The following is a 16,192-nucleotide window of genomic DNA, read 5'->3' as shown; positions in this document are numbered from 1 at the left end:
TTTCATGGGCCTATTTTTTTTTTTTGAGTCAACTGACAGTACATTAATGGATCTCAACTATAACGTGTTAATGGATCTTCTCTGATATTACTAGATTAGCCTAAATATCAATTTTCTTCCTGAGGGTCTGTACCTTCCCTGCCCAGATGGGGTTTAGGAACAGCACATCGCAAGGACAGTGTGATAAGAAATTTGCTTTTCAACTGAGTGGAAAAGACTGGGTAGAATTGAGGCTGGCAAGAATAGGAATGGACTTCATTTAAGAAAGCTGAGCAAATGCAATACCCAAGAAAGTGCTCAATAAACCCTTGTGGAAGGAAGGCAGGAAAAGAGGGAGAGAGAGAGGTAGGGCGGGAGGGAGGGAGGTGGGCAGGGAGGCACAAACAGCGTGATAACAGATGTGATACAGGAGAAAGAATTTGACCTGGAATAAAGAAAACAAATTTACAATATTTTGCCACCTCCTAGTTGTGGGTAAATCATTTAACTTCTGTGTGCCCCAGCCACTTTATCTATAACATGGGGATAATAATTTGTCTATTGTATCTATTTTTAAAAATTATCTATTTTAAAAAAAATTTTCTTTTTAATTCTCAAAACGCGAAAAGCTCAGTTTTCAAGAATCCTCAAAACAAGTCTAGGAAACACCTGTTTCCAGAGCTGGGGTAAAGGGGCTCACAGTGACCATGTGGAAGCAAATGGAAAGCTCTGGAAAGTGGGAAGTGCTAGGAAGCAAATGAATCAGAACAAATACATGACAGAGGAGGCCTGGCAGAAAGGGGCCGATCCGACTGAGGCCAGGACAAGGTGGTGAAGAGGAGGCCGCTTGAGGGACAAGAAGGAAGAGAGGCAAGAGGTCTGTGTTTCGAATTCCTCCTTCTCCTTGGCTTTGCCTTCTGTGTCCTGCACCTACTCTTCCTGGCCACATCCTGGGCGCAGCGTTCCAAAGATCCTGGCCGGATGCTAAAATACAGCACAGAATGGAATTGGCCAATGTAATTCTTACTTTTTTTTAAATTTAATTTTTTTGGTGTGTTTTTTTTTGTTTTGTTTGTTAATCCTCACCTGGGGATATCTTTCCATTGAATTTTAGAGAGAGTGGAAGGGAAGGGGAGTGACAGAGAGGGAAACATCAATATGAGAGAGACACATGGATTGGTTGCCTTCTGCACGCACCCGATGGGGCCTGGGGATTAAGTCTGCAACCAGAAACATGTGCCCGTGACTGGAATCAAACCGGGGACCCTTCAGTTTGCAGGACTAGCCACTGAGTCAAACCGGCTAGGGCTGTAAGTCTGACTTCTAACCAGGAATTCAAGGCATCTCTTTTCAAGGGAACCAAGTCCAGTCATTGCCTGCTTCTCTGTCGGGGGCTCGGGACTTTTCGTTGTTTAGTAGAAACTTCCATTGGTAAAGAAATCAAAACGAATACAATGGAAACCCTCATGTACAACGCTGGGGAAGAAAGCACTGCTTACTGAGCTGTTTTTCAGTGCTTCCTGGGTACTTACTCACGCCTCTGTCATTCCACTCTAACACTGGCCCCCTGGGGTTATATCCACTTAATAACCGAGGAAGCCAAGATGTGGCAAGGTTAAGTGACTTGCCCAAGGTCACAGAGCTAAAGAAATCAGTAGAAGAAAATGGCAAGAACCCACACGTAGCAAAATTGGGGAATAAAGACAAATAGAGAGGAAGAGAACAGTGTAACCACTGCGTCCGAGTCACGAAGCATCAGCCAGCAGGCGGGGGTTAGGATGTGGTGACGTGTGATGGCACCTCAGAGGCCCGTCCAAGCAGCGGAGCAAAGAGAAGCAGGGCTCCCAGGCCGATCGCCGGTGTCACAGGGACACAGGGGTTTCCAGGGAGATGCTGGAAGCTCAACGCACTTATTTGTGGCCTTGTCCTAAAAGCTCCAACACCGCAATGTGGACACGGTAAGCCCAAATGCTATCTACAACAAGGGTTTGCCTAAATCTACAAAGAAACCATCTTTCTGAATGCAAGCTGCACCCCGTTTTTCAAGAATGACACAGCAAAGAGGCTTTTAGCACATGCGATCATGAAAGCATATAAGAGAGATTCATTGCTGGCTAGATGGGGAGTGGGCATACACAGCCTCAGCTTTATTGGAATCCAGCAAAATGTTTGTTTACCAGCAGCAACCTGCTCACAAGGAAGAAAGGTTCTTTGTTTTTTCTGGCCTGGACTACACTTCCCTTCTCAAGCGCTTGCATCTGACCGTGGTGCTTGGGCAAACAGGAATCTTTCTCAGAACATACACGGTGAGTAATGGAACTGTTTGAACTTGAAACTGCACCCCAGCAGTTCAGCCACATCTGTCCATTTCCCTCTAATTCAATCTTACTTCTGCTTTGCCAGGAGCTCCAAACACTTTATCTCAGAATCTGCCGTGTCATTCTGTATAAACAAGAAGAGAAAACATGCCCTGCACACATTTTTTCCAGCCCCATTCATTTTCTCAGGGACCAAATTCACTGTGTAGAACAGTGGTCGGCAAACTGCGGCTCACGAGCCACATGCGGCTCTTTGACCCCTTGAGTGTGGTTCTTCCACAAAATACCACGTGCAGGCGCGCATGTACAGTGTGATTGAAACTTTGTGGCCCATGCGCAGAAGTCGGTTTTCGGCTCTCAAAAGAAATTTCAATTGTTGTACTGTTGGTATTTGGCTCTGTTGACTAATGAGTTTGCCGACCACTGGTGTAGAATTTCCTTTCACTCCAATGGTGTGTGGCTGAATCATAAGGAGAGGGCCCCTTCATTTCTGCCGCAGAAGAGAAAGCTATGTCTCAGCCAGATTCACAGGCAGCAATGAGGCTAAGCAGCTATTTTACTTTGTTCTTTAAGAAATGTTAACCAATTCCTGTCCAACAACCTGCAGAAAACACGGGGCATTTTATGACTTGCCCAAGAGGTCTTTGCTTCTAGAAGCAACTTCTCAGGCCTTAGCTGCTGAGTAGGAACGACACCCCAAAACTAAGAACTTCCATTTTTTTCCCCTGAAAACCAGTCACATGACAATGAGGGGACAGCTGAGACTATGGGTCATTCATTCAGAAAGGATGCATTTTGTAATTTTATTGAACGTACATCCACACAGAACATGCCACACAGTAACACAGACCCTTTATGCCCTGACTGCGTGGAAGACAAGGCCCTCCTGTTCCCACACTGCCACCCCTCATGCTTTTTGTATGGCTTGTACTTCATGATGATGCATGACTTCTGCCGGAAATGAGTAGTTATCCAGCAAATGCATATGTTCGACCGGTAAAAAGAGGGTTTCGGGCAGAAAGATCACTAAAGTTATGGCCGATTCTATTGACAGCTGAAAACAGCTAAACTGACTTTTACTACCCAGGCAGGGACCAGGATGGGGCAACGTGACTTAAAATTTCTTTCTGGCTCAGAAATCTGAACTTAGTCTAGGCTTTTCCCTATCTTCTCCATCCTCATCCCCAAAATCAGATGGCTCACAATGTCTTTATGACACCTCACTTATTATATGTGGGATCCAGGAGGGATACTGAGAGAACATAAGGATGAAAGCACTTGGTCAAAAGGACCAACAGAAATCCTGCCAGGGCACATGTGGACCAGACCCCAAAGCGCTGGCACCTCCAATCACTGACCACATACGGTGGGATAGGGTGGACCTGAAAAATCCCTCCACTCGAGCCAGTGGAGATGCAGCTTGGGGTTTTTAGGCCTCTTTCTCTATAAATAATTCCCTGGATCTCTGATAAGTTTAATGAATAAGTAAGAGCAGGAATGATTACATATACTCAGCCCAACTTGGTCCATGGTGAGGCTACAACAAAAATTAACCCTGGTAATTACAAGAATTGAATGTTTTGACTGTATGAATGGTGTCATCATACAGCTAGAAAATGAAAAAAAGAAGAAAATGCGCACACTCTCTGCCCCAGCAACTTCCAAGTTCCACGTCTACCCAGAGGGACTTTCCTATGAGAATGAGGAGGCATAGCAAAGACAGTCATTGAGCTGCCCTTAAATGCCCATCAAAAGGAAATGGCTAGTCTGATTTATCCATGTTCTGGAATGCTATGCAGTATTGAAAACAGGAACTCTGACTAAATTTACTAACAGGTATTACATAACAAGATGCTACAGGGTAAAGTGTATCCACCCAAAATTTGTATGTTGAAGTCGTAACCCCCAGGACCTCCAATTCTCTCTGTTTGGATACAGAATCTTTAAACAGGTAGTTAAGGTCAAGTGAGGTGGGCCCTAATTCAATATGACCAGTGTCCATATAAAAAGAGGGAAGACTATGTGAAGACATGGGCAGAACAGGATCATCTATAAGCAAAGGAGAGAAGCCTCAGAAGACAACAACCCTGCCAACACCTTGATCTTGGACTTCTAGTCCCCAGAACTGTGAGAAAATAAATTTCCATTGTTTAAGACACCTAGTCTGTGGACTTTGTCACAGCAGCCCTAGCAAACTCATACACTGTACTACCTAGAGAACTGAATGGAAGGGTCTACCCCAGCCTGATAACAGTGGTTACCTACAGAGAGGGATTGGGATTAAAGATAGTGGTTGAAGGGGAATTTAGCCTTAAACGTAAGGTTTTATTTTTTGCCATGAGAAATCCCTCATATGTTATTTGTATATCAATTTAAAAATACCTCTTCCATGGCACAGTATGCAGTGATGCAATGTACTTCACCGCCTGGATGGAACAATCTCCGGAACTTGAGAACACGTGCACTGTCACCCCCAACCCCTGCATTCCTGTCTGCCTCAGTCAAGTGTCCCATCCCTCTAGTGCAGTGGTTCTCAACCTTTCTAATGCCACGACCCTTTAATACAGTTCCTCATGTTGTGGTGACCCCCAACCATAAAATTATTTTCGTTGCTACTTCATAACTAATTTTGCTACTGTTAATGAATCGTAATGTAAATATCTGTGTTTTCCGATGGTCTTAGCAGGGTCGCCTAAGACCATCAGAAAACACAGATATTGCCCTAACCGGTTTGGCTCAGTGGATAGAGCGTCGGCCTGCGGACTCAAGGGTCCCAGGTTCAATTCCGGTCAAGGGCATGTACCTTGGTTGCGGGCACATCCCCAGTAGGGAGTGTGCAGCAGCTGATCGATGTTTCTCTCTCATCGATGTTTCTAACTCTCCCTCTCCCTTCCTCTCTGTATAAAAAATCAATAAAATATATTAAAAAAAAGAAAACACAGATATTTACATTACGATTTATAACAGTAGCAAAATTACAGTTATGAAGTAGCAACAAAAGTAATTTTATGGTTGGGGGTCACCACAACATGAGGAACTGTATTAAAGGGTCCCGGCATTAGAAAGGTTGAGAGCCACTGCTCTAGTGCCTCCATGCCTCTGAGTGTCCCCTTTGCTTGGAGCCTCTTTCCCGCCCCCGCCCGCTCCGCTCCCCCTTTTAAGCCTGGGCTACTGATTTTCATCCTTCAGATCTCAGCTCGAATGTCTTGCTCAGCAGGTTTTCTCCAGGCCCGCTCTCTGTTCCTTTGATGTCTTCTTCACCTTTGTACTCCCAGTGACTAATCAGTGCCTTCAGCTAAGTAAATGCTCAATAAATGGTTCCAAATGCACGGATGACGAGGACATTCTCAGCTGCCTGCTTTTCCATCCACGGTGTCTCAAAGGTCCAACATTTCAGTCTGTGGCATTAGCAGACTCCTTAGAGACTAAGACTGTAATCATGCCGTGAGTGAGGTCCTAGCCTTTAACAGTTTCTATAATACAAGGGGACAGCTATATTTCTGGGCCAGCCAAGTCCCATTTGCTTCCAATTCTGATGAAAGCAGCTGAGAATGTATCGCAATTTACTTTTTTAAGTTCTGTGCCCGTAAAGGTCTTCAATTACTTAACCCACAATAGACCCAAATCAAAAATGCCTGTTGACCTCGGACTGGAGGTTCTGCTAAGCCAGGCCTTACCGCTTCATCGGCTTGGGTGAGCACTCCCTCTCCAGGTTGGAGGACGTGTGTTTCACGTGCATCGCATTGTAGGACGTGTGCGTATAGTCATTTTCATCACTGTAGTCGGGACCGAGTAATGTCCGGGCCCAAGTTCCCATGTCGTAAGGAGGAAGGGTTCCTCCAAATTCAGAGGGCAAAAATTCCGGGTGTATGAGCTGGTGAAGGCTGTTTAAATTGTTCCCGTGCAGGAAAATCTGGAAAGAAAAAGTAGTTAGCAATTAAAAACTCCAAAACATATGATGGAGTATTTCATCTAATATACAATGGAGCAATGACACATCGGATGCGCCGCTGCTGATCGTGGTACTTAAGGAGGCATTCAATTCTGTGTCTAGAACTTTGTCTTCATGAAATGTTCATTTATTGCTCAGAAAAGGGGCTGCATTCACAGTCCTTAAAAAGGAAGTTTATGAACAAATTGGGGAGTATGTGGCCCTGGCCCCAATTTACAGATACAGTGATCTAATTATCCCTGCTGATGAAGAGTAGTGGTGCAGACCACCCACCCCCAGGCATGCTGCACATGCACCTCCACATTGCTCTCTCCTCTCTCCTGGTGCATTCTCTGCTCTCTGCACCCGCCCCCACCTCAGTACTCTCCATGACTTCCAGGCCTACACCAAGTGGTGGCTTCTTCCTAAAAGTTGGCTATTAAAATATTCCATGAACAGGAAGCTGCTTGACCCCATACCTCCCACAAGCATTGGCAGCAACATGGGTATGTGGTATTTGCATGCCTTCAAAATTCCCTTTGCTTTGTCACTGGGACTCTGAAAATAACCCAGTTCTACTAAATTATTGATTGAATCCAGGCCATTTGCAAACTCCAGCTGCAGCTCGAATGCTCAGGGACTGCAGAAACGCAGCAAAACCACAGAGAAAAATAAGGAGAAGGGGAGAGAGAGAGAGAGCTTGAGAGGAGGGGCACTGTAATTGTCCCCCCCCCTCCACCACACCTCCCCCACCTTCCTGGCATTGGGCGCTTCTTGTCATTACCCGCTTCCTGGTCTTGTCTTTAAGGAATGGCTTGATGAGCGTGTACAGGGCATGAATGTACCAGGGCTGGTTGACGAAATGGACTCCTCCGAAGCGGGCGGGAAAGCTGTCCTGGGGTGGAAAGAGAAAAACACACTCAGTGAGCGCGGAGCACGCGTTGCAGGTTAGCCTGGGCCAGCAGGGCCACGATCCGGAGGACAACCTTGTCTTCTCTCGGAAGCTCTCGCTAATGGTGGGAAAGACAGAAAACACACCCTTCCTATTTGCTGAGGTGTCCTCTGTTCCCCTTGCCCTTACTCCCCAACCCCTTTGACTCCACAACTTAAATATCGTACATGGGTGCCAGGCCTGCCTTTCCCAAGTCACAATTATGTGTCCACCCACATAGCAGGAGCGTGTGCAGCTGGATAGGAGAGAATCAGAATTCTCTGTGGCCTTAAGGAACCAAGGTTTCAGTTCCCAGGAGCCCTAAGCACAGATCTCCCTGCTTACCCACATACTCTGCTCACCTGCTCCAGTGCGCCCCTACCCCCCATCACCATGACAATGGCTGTACTTTGTGGGTGAGTGAGGCTCTGTAGAAAGGGGTTGGAAAAGAATTTCAAAGGATCTCCAAATCCATGGACACCAAGGGTACAGCCTTTTTTTTTTTTTCCACAGATTACAGAATCAGGTCCTCACTTCATCCAGGGACCCACTCAATAGGTCCCAGAGAAAAGATACTTGTTGATGGATGGGCTAGTGAATTCTCCTAGTGGAGCTCCTCTTTTTCTGCAGATCAACGCATTTTGTAAGTATCCGGAAATACTAAGAGCGTTTTTAAAATGGTTCCAATTTTGGAACCAGATCAGGGCACAAGCGTGTGTTTTAGAAGCCGAGAAGCTGCTGTCAGTGCTAATTAGATTCACCGAATAAGGAGCCTTGATCACAAAGTCTGAGCTAGTCCCACAGCACCTGAGGTCCCACTGAAGGGCTTCCCCAGATTGCATGGCGTTCATCTTGGTTAATGGAATTTAAAAAGAAGGAACATCTAATGCAATTTGAATTGCCAAGTGTGCTGGCGATCAATTTCAGTGCAACAAATGTCTTTGCAAAGGTTAGCAAGATGAGATGAAAGCAGAAGGGGCCTGGCTGTCTGAGCTAAGGGTTCAGGTAGCTTGCTGCTTCCTGCAGGTGTCTGAAATGCCTTCCCTGGGTCATTTTTAGTAACATGGAAAGAGGGTTATTAACTTTTTTTTTTTTTCAGAACCCTCTGAGTCTACAGGCTCTCTCGGCATCTTTTATACCAAGACCTAGTTTCCAATGAATACATGCAACTGTGCTTAGGGTTGACATTTGAAAAACTTAAAAGGATTTTTGCCTCTATGTAGACATTTCACATAGAACAAAGAAATTAGATATTTTGAAGGTTATACTAGACAATTTCAATTAAAGGTCTTTTATCTTGCAATGTATTTATTTTTTGTTCTGTTTCTTTTATTTTAAAAAACTTAATGAAGCCACCAAGTAAGGGTAGAGAGAGATCATTTATACTAATTTGGACATTTGTCATAATCTCTCATTATTCCAAATCTGAATTGAGAAATAGAAAAGCTCTCAATAAGGTAGTCTTTTCCCTTTTAGGAATAGTTTGGGATCTAAAAATTCTTTGCTTCCAAAAAAAAAAAAAAAAAAAAAAAAAAAGCCATTCCCCCAAATTTTTCCTTGGCAGTAAGTGCTAAGCACTAATCTTACTCTTTTTGGTCCTTTGCAACTTGTTATTCAGAAGTATAATCCATTATTCCACCCACTAAACATGGGTTCTGAGGGACTGTAGAATGAGAGGAAAGGGTTTAGCTAAAAAACCAGGGCTTAACTGTGTTTTTCTTTTAAATAGGACCAATAAGAAGAATTTTATTTCTGCTGAGAGTCTGTTATATTACACATTTCTAGGTTAGTAAAGTGGAAGAAAACTCTGTAAGTAATACTCCAGAGGTAAAAGGTAAAATCTCAAAAGAAAATATTAATCTTTTAAAAATATCTAGAGAGCCTTAGCTTTAGTCTATGGAACCTCCATCATCAAAGCCATCAGAACTGTCTTCTATTTGTGTCAGAGGAGGTTATGGTAAAAGACAAAACACAGGCCTGAGACCCTGTCAGTTCTCTCCAGGGTGGCTCTGGCTTCGAGTCTGCCAGCTTGAAGGCCCAGTGCATTTTTACTGCTCTCCTTCAGCCAGCGACCATGTGCAGATAAATTCACATAAAATAGTATGCCTCAGACTTCTGGGTTTAGGCAGAGGAGAAACAGGATGACTTTTCTTCAAGTTCTATCTATAAAATGCAAATGAAGGACCTCCTGTGCAATAAAGGCAATGTGCAAATATTCTGGGTATTCTCAAATGAGCCTGACCACATTATTAACAACTAGAGGCCCGGTGCATGAAATTCGTGCACGGGGTGGGTGTCCCCTCAGCCCAGCCTACACCCTTTCCAATCCGGGACCCCTTGGGGGATGTCTGACTGCCGGCAGTTGGACATCCCTCTCATAATCCTGGACCGCTGGCTCCTAATCACTCACCTACCTGCCTGCCTGGTCACCCCTAACTGCCCCCCCTGCTGGCCTGATCACCCCTCACTGCCTCTGTGTGCCGGCCTGATTGCCCCTAACTGCCCCCTGCTGCTGGCCAGGTCGCCCCCAACTGCCCCCTCCTGCCAGCCTGGTTGCTCCCCTCTGTCCCCCCTTGCCGGCCTGGTCGCCCCAAGCAGCTTGCTGTTCAGTCGTTTGGTCATCCCTCACTAACCCCCCTGCTAGCCTGGTCATAGGCAGCCATCTTGTGAGGCCGTGAGGGTCAATTTGCATATTACCTCTTTATTATATAGGATGATGTGTGTGTGTGTGTGTGTGTGTGTGTGTGTGTGATGCAAAGAGAAAGGTGAAGGAGGGAAAATTAGCAGACACAACCCTCTTCCGGGCAATGTCCATCAGGGTTGGTCATGTAGCCTGGTCAGGTTAGCAAACTGCAGGTAAAGGGGACGTCGTCTGCCACACAAATGTCCCCCAGGTCCCTAAGAGGGCCCACCACCCTCGGGGAGGTGCACTTCTTAGGAGCTGGAGCATATCTAGCTCAAGCCTTAAAAGGGGACATATGTAATACTTTCAACAATAAAGATTTTTTAAAAAGATGGTAAGCCTTGATTCAATGGCAGTGTAACACTTTGTTGGTTTTTGTTCTTAGCAACTGTGTGTCTGACCATGCTTAGTTAAAACAAATCCCAGGTGCCTTTACAAATCCCAGGTGACCCATCATATCAACAGGTTAAATAGGGAAAGCACATGATCATCAATTGTTGCAGAAAAGGCATCTGATAAAATTCAACACCCTTTCCTGATAAAAACCAACAAATAGGAAAAATAGGTCTCTATTTGCAGATAACATGATTACCAACATAAAATAAACAAACAAAAACACTCCTATAACTAAATAGTTCATCAACATTGCAGGATAAAAGAGAAACATACAGAGATTCAATCATATTGCTATATCTTAACAATAAACATAAAGACATCAAAATTTAAAATATATCACTATTTAAAATTGCTAAAAATTTAAATATTTAAGCGTATATCTAACAAGACATATGCAGGATTTGTATGCTGAAAACTACACAATGCTAAAGAAAGAAATCAAAGGAGATTTCAATAAATGGAGAGGCATATTATATTGTAACTCAGAAAAGACGACATACTAAATGTGCCAATTCCCCTCAAATTGACAGACAGGTTTAATGCAGTACCTAGCAAAAGCTACTAGTAATTAAGATTTTTTTGTAGACATGGATAGGATTCTTTTAAAATTTATATGGAAAACATAGAACCTAGAATAGTTAACACATTTTGAAAAGAAGAATGAAGTGGAAGGAATCACTCCATCCAATTTTAAGACTCTTTATACAGGTACAGTAATCAAGACTGTGTGGCATTGGAGGAGGGAAAGATGCATAGGTCAGTGAAGCAGAATAGAGAATTCAGAAATAGATCCACACAAATATACCCAGCTGGTTTTTTAATAAGGTGGAAAGCATTTCAATGGAGGGAAGAAAGCTTTTCAACAAATAGTGGTGGGACAATTGCTCTTCCACAGGTCAAAAGATGAACCTGACAACCACACACCTCATTCGAAGTTAACTCCAAATAGATCATGAACTTAAATGTAAAACATGAAGCTATAAACGTCTTAGAAAAAAATATAGGCCACAACCTTTAGGAAGTCAGACTAAGCAAAAAGACTTTAGATGTCTCCAAAAGCATAATCTAGAAAATAAAAGAGTAATAAATTAGATGTTGTCAAAATTAAAAATGTTTACCCTGTGAAAGAGTGGAAAGAGAAACTATGACCTGGGTGAAAATAGAGCAGATTTTTTCACAATAGCCCAAATTGGAATTAACCTACATATCTTCCATGAGTGAATAGTTAACCAATTGGTACAGTTATACCATGGAATACCATTCACCACTTAAAAGGAACATTTACTGACATAGACAACAATCTGAATGAACCTCTGGAGAATTTGGCTAAGTGGAAAAATCCAACCCTAAAAGTCTATATGTCTGATTCCATTTACCATATGACATTCCTGAAATGACAAAATGATAGGAACTAGATATTAGTGTTTGCTTGGGATTAAGGAGTGGGTGTGGCTACAAAAGGATAACATGGGTGATCCTTGTGGTGATTAAAATGTTCTGCATCAATATCAATATACTGGTTGTGATATTGTTCTCTAGATTTGCAAGGTGTTACCAGTGGGGGAACCAACTAAAGGCTCTATGGGATCTTGCTACATTATCTCTTAAACTGCATGTGAATCTACATTATCTTAAAATAAAAGTTTAAAAGTATAATTATTGTGACTCTTTCAAAACTCTCCATTAATGGGAGCAGCCATTTTTAAAAGTAGGGTAGAAGCATTTCTAAGGATGATCTTTTCTGTCTTAGGTGGAATGTTCAACAAAAAAATGCCAAGGTAAATTGTAGGCACAAGATACATTGCAGGGCATTCTAAGTGCCTCTTCTTTATTTTCTTCGGGAGTCCTGGGCACCACTAAGAGGCTCTTGCAATCCATTAGAAATGTGTTTCATTATTTAACGGGCACTTTGTTCACACTTCATTTTCGCATGGCACTATGTAAGCATCCCTCAGCTGCCATTTCTTCTGTTCGATCAGGATTTAGGAGCAGCATGATAGAGGCAAAACTATTTCCTATCTTTCTTTTACAATCAGATACAGATGTTACTAGGGGCAGTTGGCGGACTTTCCTGCTGCATAATGTGGTCTTTTCTGAGATGTGTAATGCCCGCAGGCTAACACCCTTCACACCACAGTTCAAAACACACCTGACCGCAACATTGCATTGCCCTGTGAAGCTCGGGGAGCTTGGCTGCCCTGTCTCACTCTCCTCCTTTCTCACCTCTTCTGCTCTTCCCTGGAAACTAGAATAGGACAATTCAGACGCACAAATACTGCGAACTCACCCCACCCATTAAGATGCCTTTGAAAGCCAAATGCAAAGATGAAAACAGAGAGAACAAGCACCTGAGCTGTTTACAGACCTTCTGCCTCCCCCTGTTAGTAGCTGCATATCTCCCAGGACCTTGACTGAAAGCATCCATTCATTCATGTAACTGTATGTATGGAGGTCTGCAGGCGGCGTAAAAACCCAAGCATGAAGTTTGGTTTTATCTGTTCAGTTCATGCATGTCTTACTAATGACTCCCATTTCCTACATCAAAGCAGACAGATACAAGCATTTTCAGCAGCATAAATGGGTGTCACTGATGCAAGAGAACCTTCTAAAAATGCTATATTTCATGGTGATGGGTTTCTATTGTCGCATGTGGTAGTCATTAGTATGAAAGTCACACATCCACCTATTTGCAATGAAGTGAAGAGCTCACACAATCCAGTTCCACTCCAAATGCTTCATATGAATCGGCAGTAAGCATGAGAGAGAGACAGAATGTGCTTACTAGGAAGGCAGTTGGGCAAAGGCTCCAACTGATTATGGGGCTATTGATTTTCTTCAGATATAGGCTCCTGAAAGGTACTGTTGACTTCTGCGAAGCTGTACCAATCCAGTGTTCTCTTGAGATGAGGAAGGACTTTGTTTTTTATGCAGGATCAGATCAGGGTGTGCTAGAAGACAAAGTTTCATCTGCAGATCATAGAACAATTACAGCCTTTTGGCAATTCTAACCACAGTAAGTGAAACTGGCAGCCCAAGCTCAGAACCTTCCCTGGCTGCAGCCCAGACACGCTCCTTGATGATCTCTTTCATGCTCAGGTCTGTTCAACAGATCAGCAAGCAGCTACTGAGCTCCTTCTCTGAGGGAAATGCAGGGATACAGGGATACATGAGGTGTGTTCCTTGCCTTCTATCAATGCATTGTCCAGTGGCAGCAAGGGAAGTGACAACGCTTTGTTTGATACAAGAATGCAGATTTCAGAGTTCAGGTTCTGTGATTCATGGTAGCTCCTCAGAGCAGAGTTCATAAATATATGTTTGAGAGTTTTCAAGAGTTTATTTGCCACTAGGAGCTCCTACATTTTGCTTAGCCCCACCACACTATTTTCTAGGAATAAGCTTACAGGTGATTTCTATCTTTTCTTTTCTTTTTTTCTTTCTTTCTTCTTCTTTTTTTTTTTTAGAGAGAGAGAGAGAAACATGGATCCATTGCCTCCCACACATGCCCCAACTGGGGATGAAACCTGACCTGGTATGTGCCCTGACTGGGAACTGAACCCACCACCTTTTGGTGTATGAGACGATGATCTAACAAACTGAACTACAACAGCCTGGGCAGTGGTCTCTATTTTTAAAAATAAAAACATAAAAAGGAAGAAGGAAGCAATGAAAGAAGGAGGGAAATAAATAAAAAATCTTCTCTTGTTGTACCCCTGTCAAATTTCTGCCAAGACAACAGAAAATGTGACTATAAATTTAAAGACTATGTTGATTACACTAGTGTCTACCTCATACCTGGTAAGAAAGCCTTTAGTAACAAGAAAACCAAGATAATCTCATTTGCTTTTTTTTACTTCCTATGGTAGAGCTCTAAACAGCAGAACTCCAGTCTTCCTCAGCTCTGGCAATCTTATTGCTGCCAGGCGAGATGAGCCAGGAGGTGGCCATACTCAGGAGGTGACCGCTGCAGGGCGGGGGGGGGGGGGCGGGGGGGGGGGGGAACAGAGCGGGGAGAGGCAAAGCCACAGCCTAGCTGAGCTCCAGCAAGGAGAACTTTATCTGCCATAAAAATCACTCACAGCTTCCTAACCACAGTGACCTGAAAAAAATGGTTTCTATTTGACTATTAAATAGCAAATGCATTGTAGTGAGTATACAATACTTTATCTTCAATTTTCCCGCAGGGCCCCTAAGTGGTAAATAGGTGATTGTTGTTCATTAATTACAAGCCGATTCGTGGAGAAACCCAGAGTGCCTGAATCACTGATTTGCACAGAAAATCAATGCCAGAAGATGCAACATGCTTCACATGATTCAACCTGCCTCTCAGTGCAGAAACTCATAAAATCATGGTGTCTACTAGAGAAAGAAGCATGGTGCAGGGAATACAGAAGTCAAAAATTTGGCAAAGGTTAAGTTTTAACCACACACATATCTTTGGTCTGTAACTAAATATGTAATAAGCAAGTATAATAAATAATATATATACAGTATATTTAAATTGCAATCAGTAAAGGTAATTTAATACCTAAGAATTGGGCACTTAATATCTACCAGAAACTTTTATATGTGTTGTCTTATTTAGCATGACAACAATATTATGTAGGTAATATATATATATATTACCCAATTTTACAGATAAGAAAACAGCCTTATTTAAAATAGTTAGAACCTTGGTCAAGTTCACACATCAAGTAAGAGATTGAATGAATCTGAACCCAGACCTAACAGTTCTGATAGTCATACTCTTATCTCCTTGACTATATTACTCTGTTAAAGACAGTTAAATTCTGCATTAGCAAAGTTTGGCCCCTTGACCATCTTCATGATGGTTTTCAGGATGCATATGCTTAGTAATTCAGATCAAACAATAAACATTTCATACTTGAAATCTCAAATTCAAGTTAAAATGTCCTAATCTTGTTGTAGCTGCATATGCTTTTTGTACCTTTCATAACAGGGCCATCATCATGGTTTGAAAGTGTTGTCATTGAAAGAGAGTTAAAGTTGTTAGTAGAATAGAATAAACAAGTATTTTTAATGTGCACTCTGAAGTTTTAAAGATGAACCTGATTATCTCCATGTGAGTTCCAGTCCTATTAGGGAATGTTTTACTTTTTTTTTTTTTTAAATATATTTTATTGATTTTTTACAGAGAGTAAGGGGAGAGGGATAGAGAGTTAGAAACATCGATGAGAGAGAGACATCGATCAGCTGCCTCCTGCACACCCCCTACTGGGGATGTGCCCGCAACCAAGGTACATGCCCTTGACTGGAATCGAACCCGGGACCACCCGGGACCCCCCAGTCCACAGGCCGACGCTCTATCCACTGAGCCAAACCAGTCAGGGCTGTTTTACTTTTTATAGCATGGTTGGATGTATTCATTTGAACTTGGTTTTATTCTGCAGAGATTTGAGTCAGCTGGAAATATCCTTGTACTTAGCACATTTCATTTTCTAATCACTACATATAAACCTTTTCTTTACATCAAAACTACCAATAACCTACCTCCAACATAAACAGCAGGGAGGATTTTATCGGGACAGGCTTAGACAAAGTCATAACATTTATTTGTGGTACTGCTCCTTCATCCTTGGGATGGAGTTGGTGAAACTCCCAATACCCTAGTCTTCTCCTCTTCCCAGAATCATGGCCAAACTTGTTTCGAGGTGAGACATATGACTAAGCTCTGGAGAATGGAAGGTCCACCAACCGAACATACGTGAATCCTCCATCTCTTTTACCTTCTCCACATGGCTGGAAGTGAAAGACTCTGAGACCCCAGAAGATGGGGGAGCCCCAAAATAGGAGTCCCAAACTATGAGCCACTTGTTGGAGGAGGGATCCATGCCCAGTAGAACTGTCTAACAGGGGACAGCAGTAGAGGAATTTATGGGCATGAGAAATAAATGCTCATTCTGTTAGTAAAACCAAACACAGCATAGCTTATCCTG

At 43.0% G+C, this 16,192-nt stretch overlaps 1 protein-coding gene across 1 annotated transcript in view; it reads right to left on the bottom strand.

Moving 5' to 3' along the window:
- The window catches only part of CLVS1 (clavesin 1), a 141,256-nt gene that overhangs the window by 15,773 nt on the left and 109,291 nt on the right, over positions 1–16,192 (bottom strand). The window contains exons 4-5 of the mRNA XM_080647091.1: positions 7,013–7,123; positions 5,975–6,210 (exon numbers count right to left, since the gene is read on the bottom strand). Coding sequence (XP_080503217.1) covers positions 5,975–6,210; positions 7,013–7,123 — 347 coding nt within the window. The remainder of the gene's footprint in view (positions 1–5,974; positions 6,211–7,012; positions 7,124–16,192) is intronic.

The sequence above is a fragment of the Plecotus auritus genome, assembly GCF_963455305.1.
Source record: "Plecotus auritus genome assembly, chromosome: 11".
Taxonomy (NCBI): domain Eukaryota; kingdom Metazoa; phylum Chordata; class Mammalia; order Chiroptera; family Vespertilionidae; genus Plecotus; species Plecotus auritus.
This window is presented reverse-complemented; position numbering and strand designations above follow the sequence as displayed.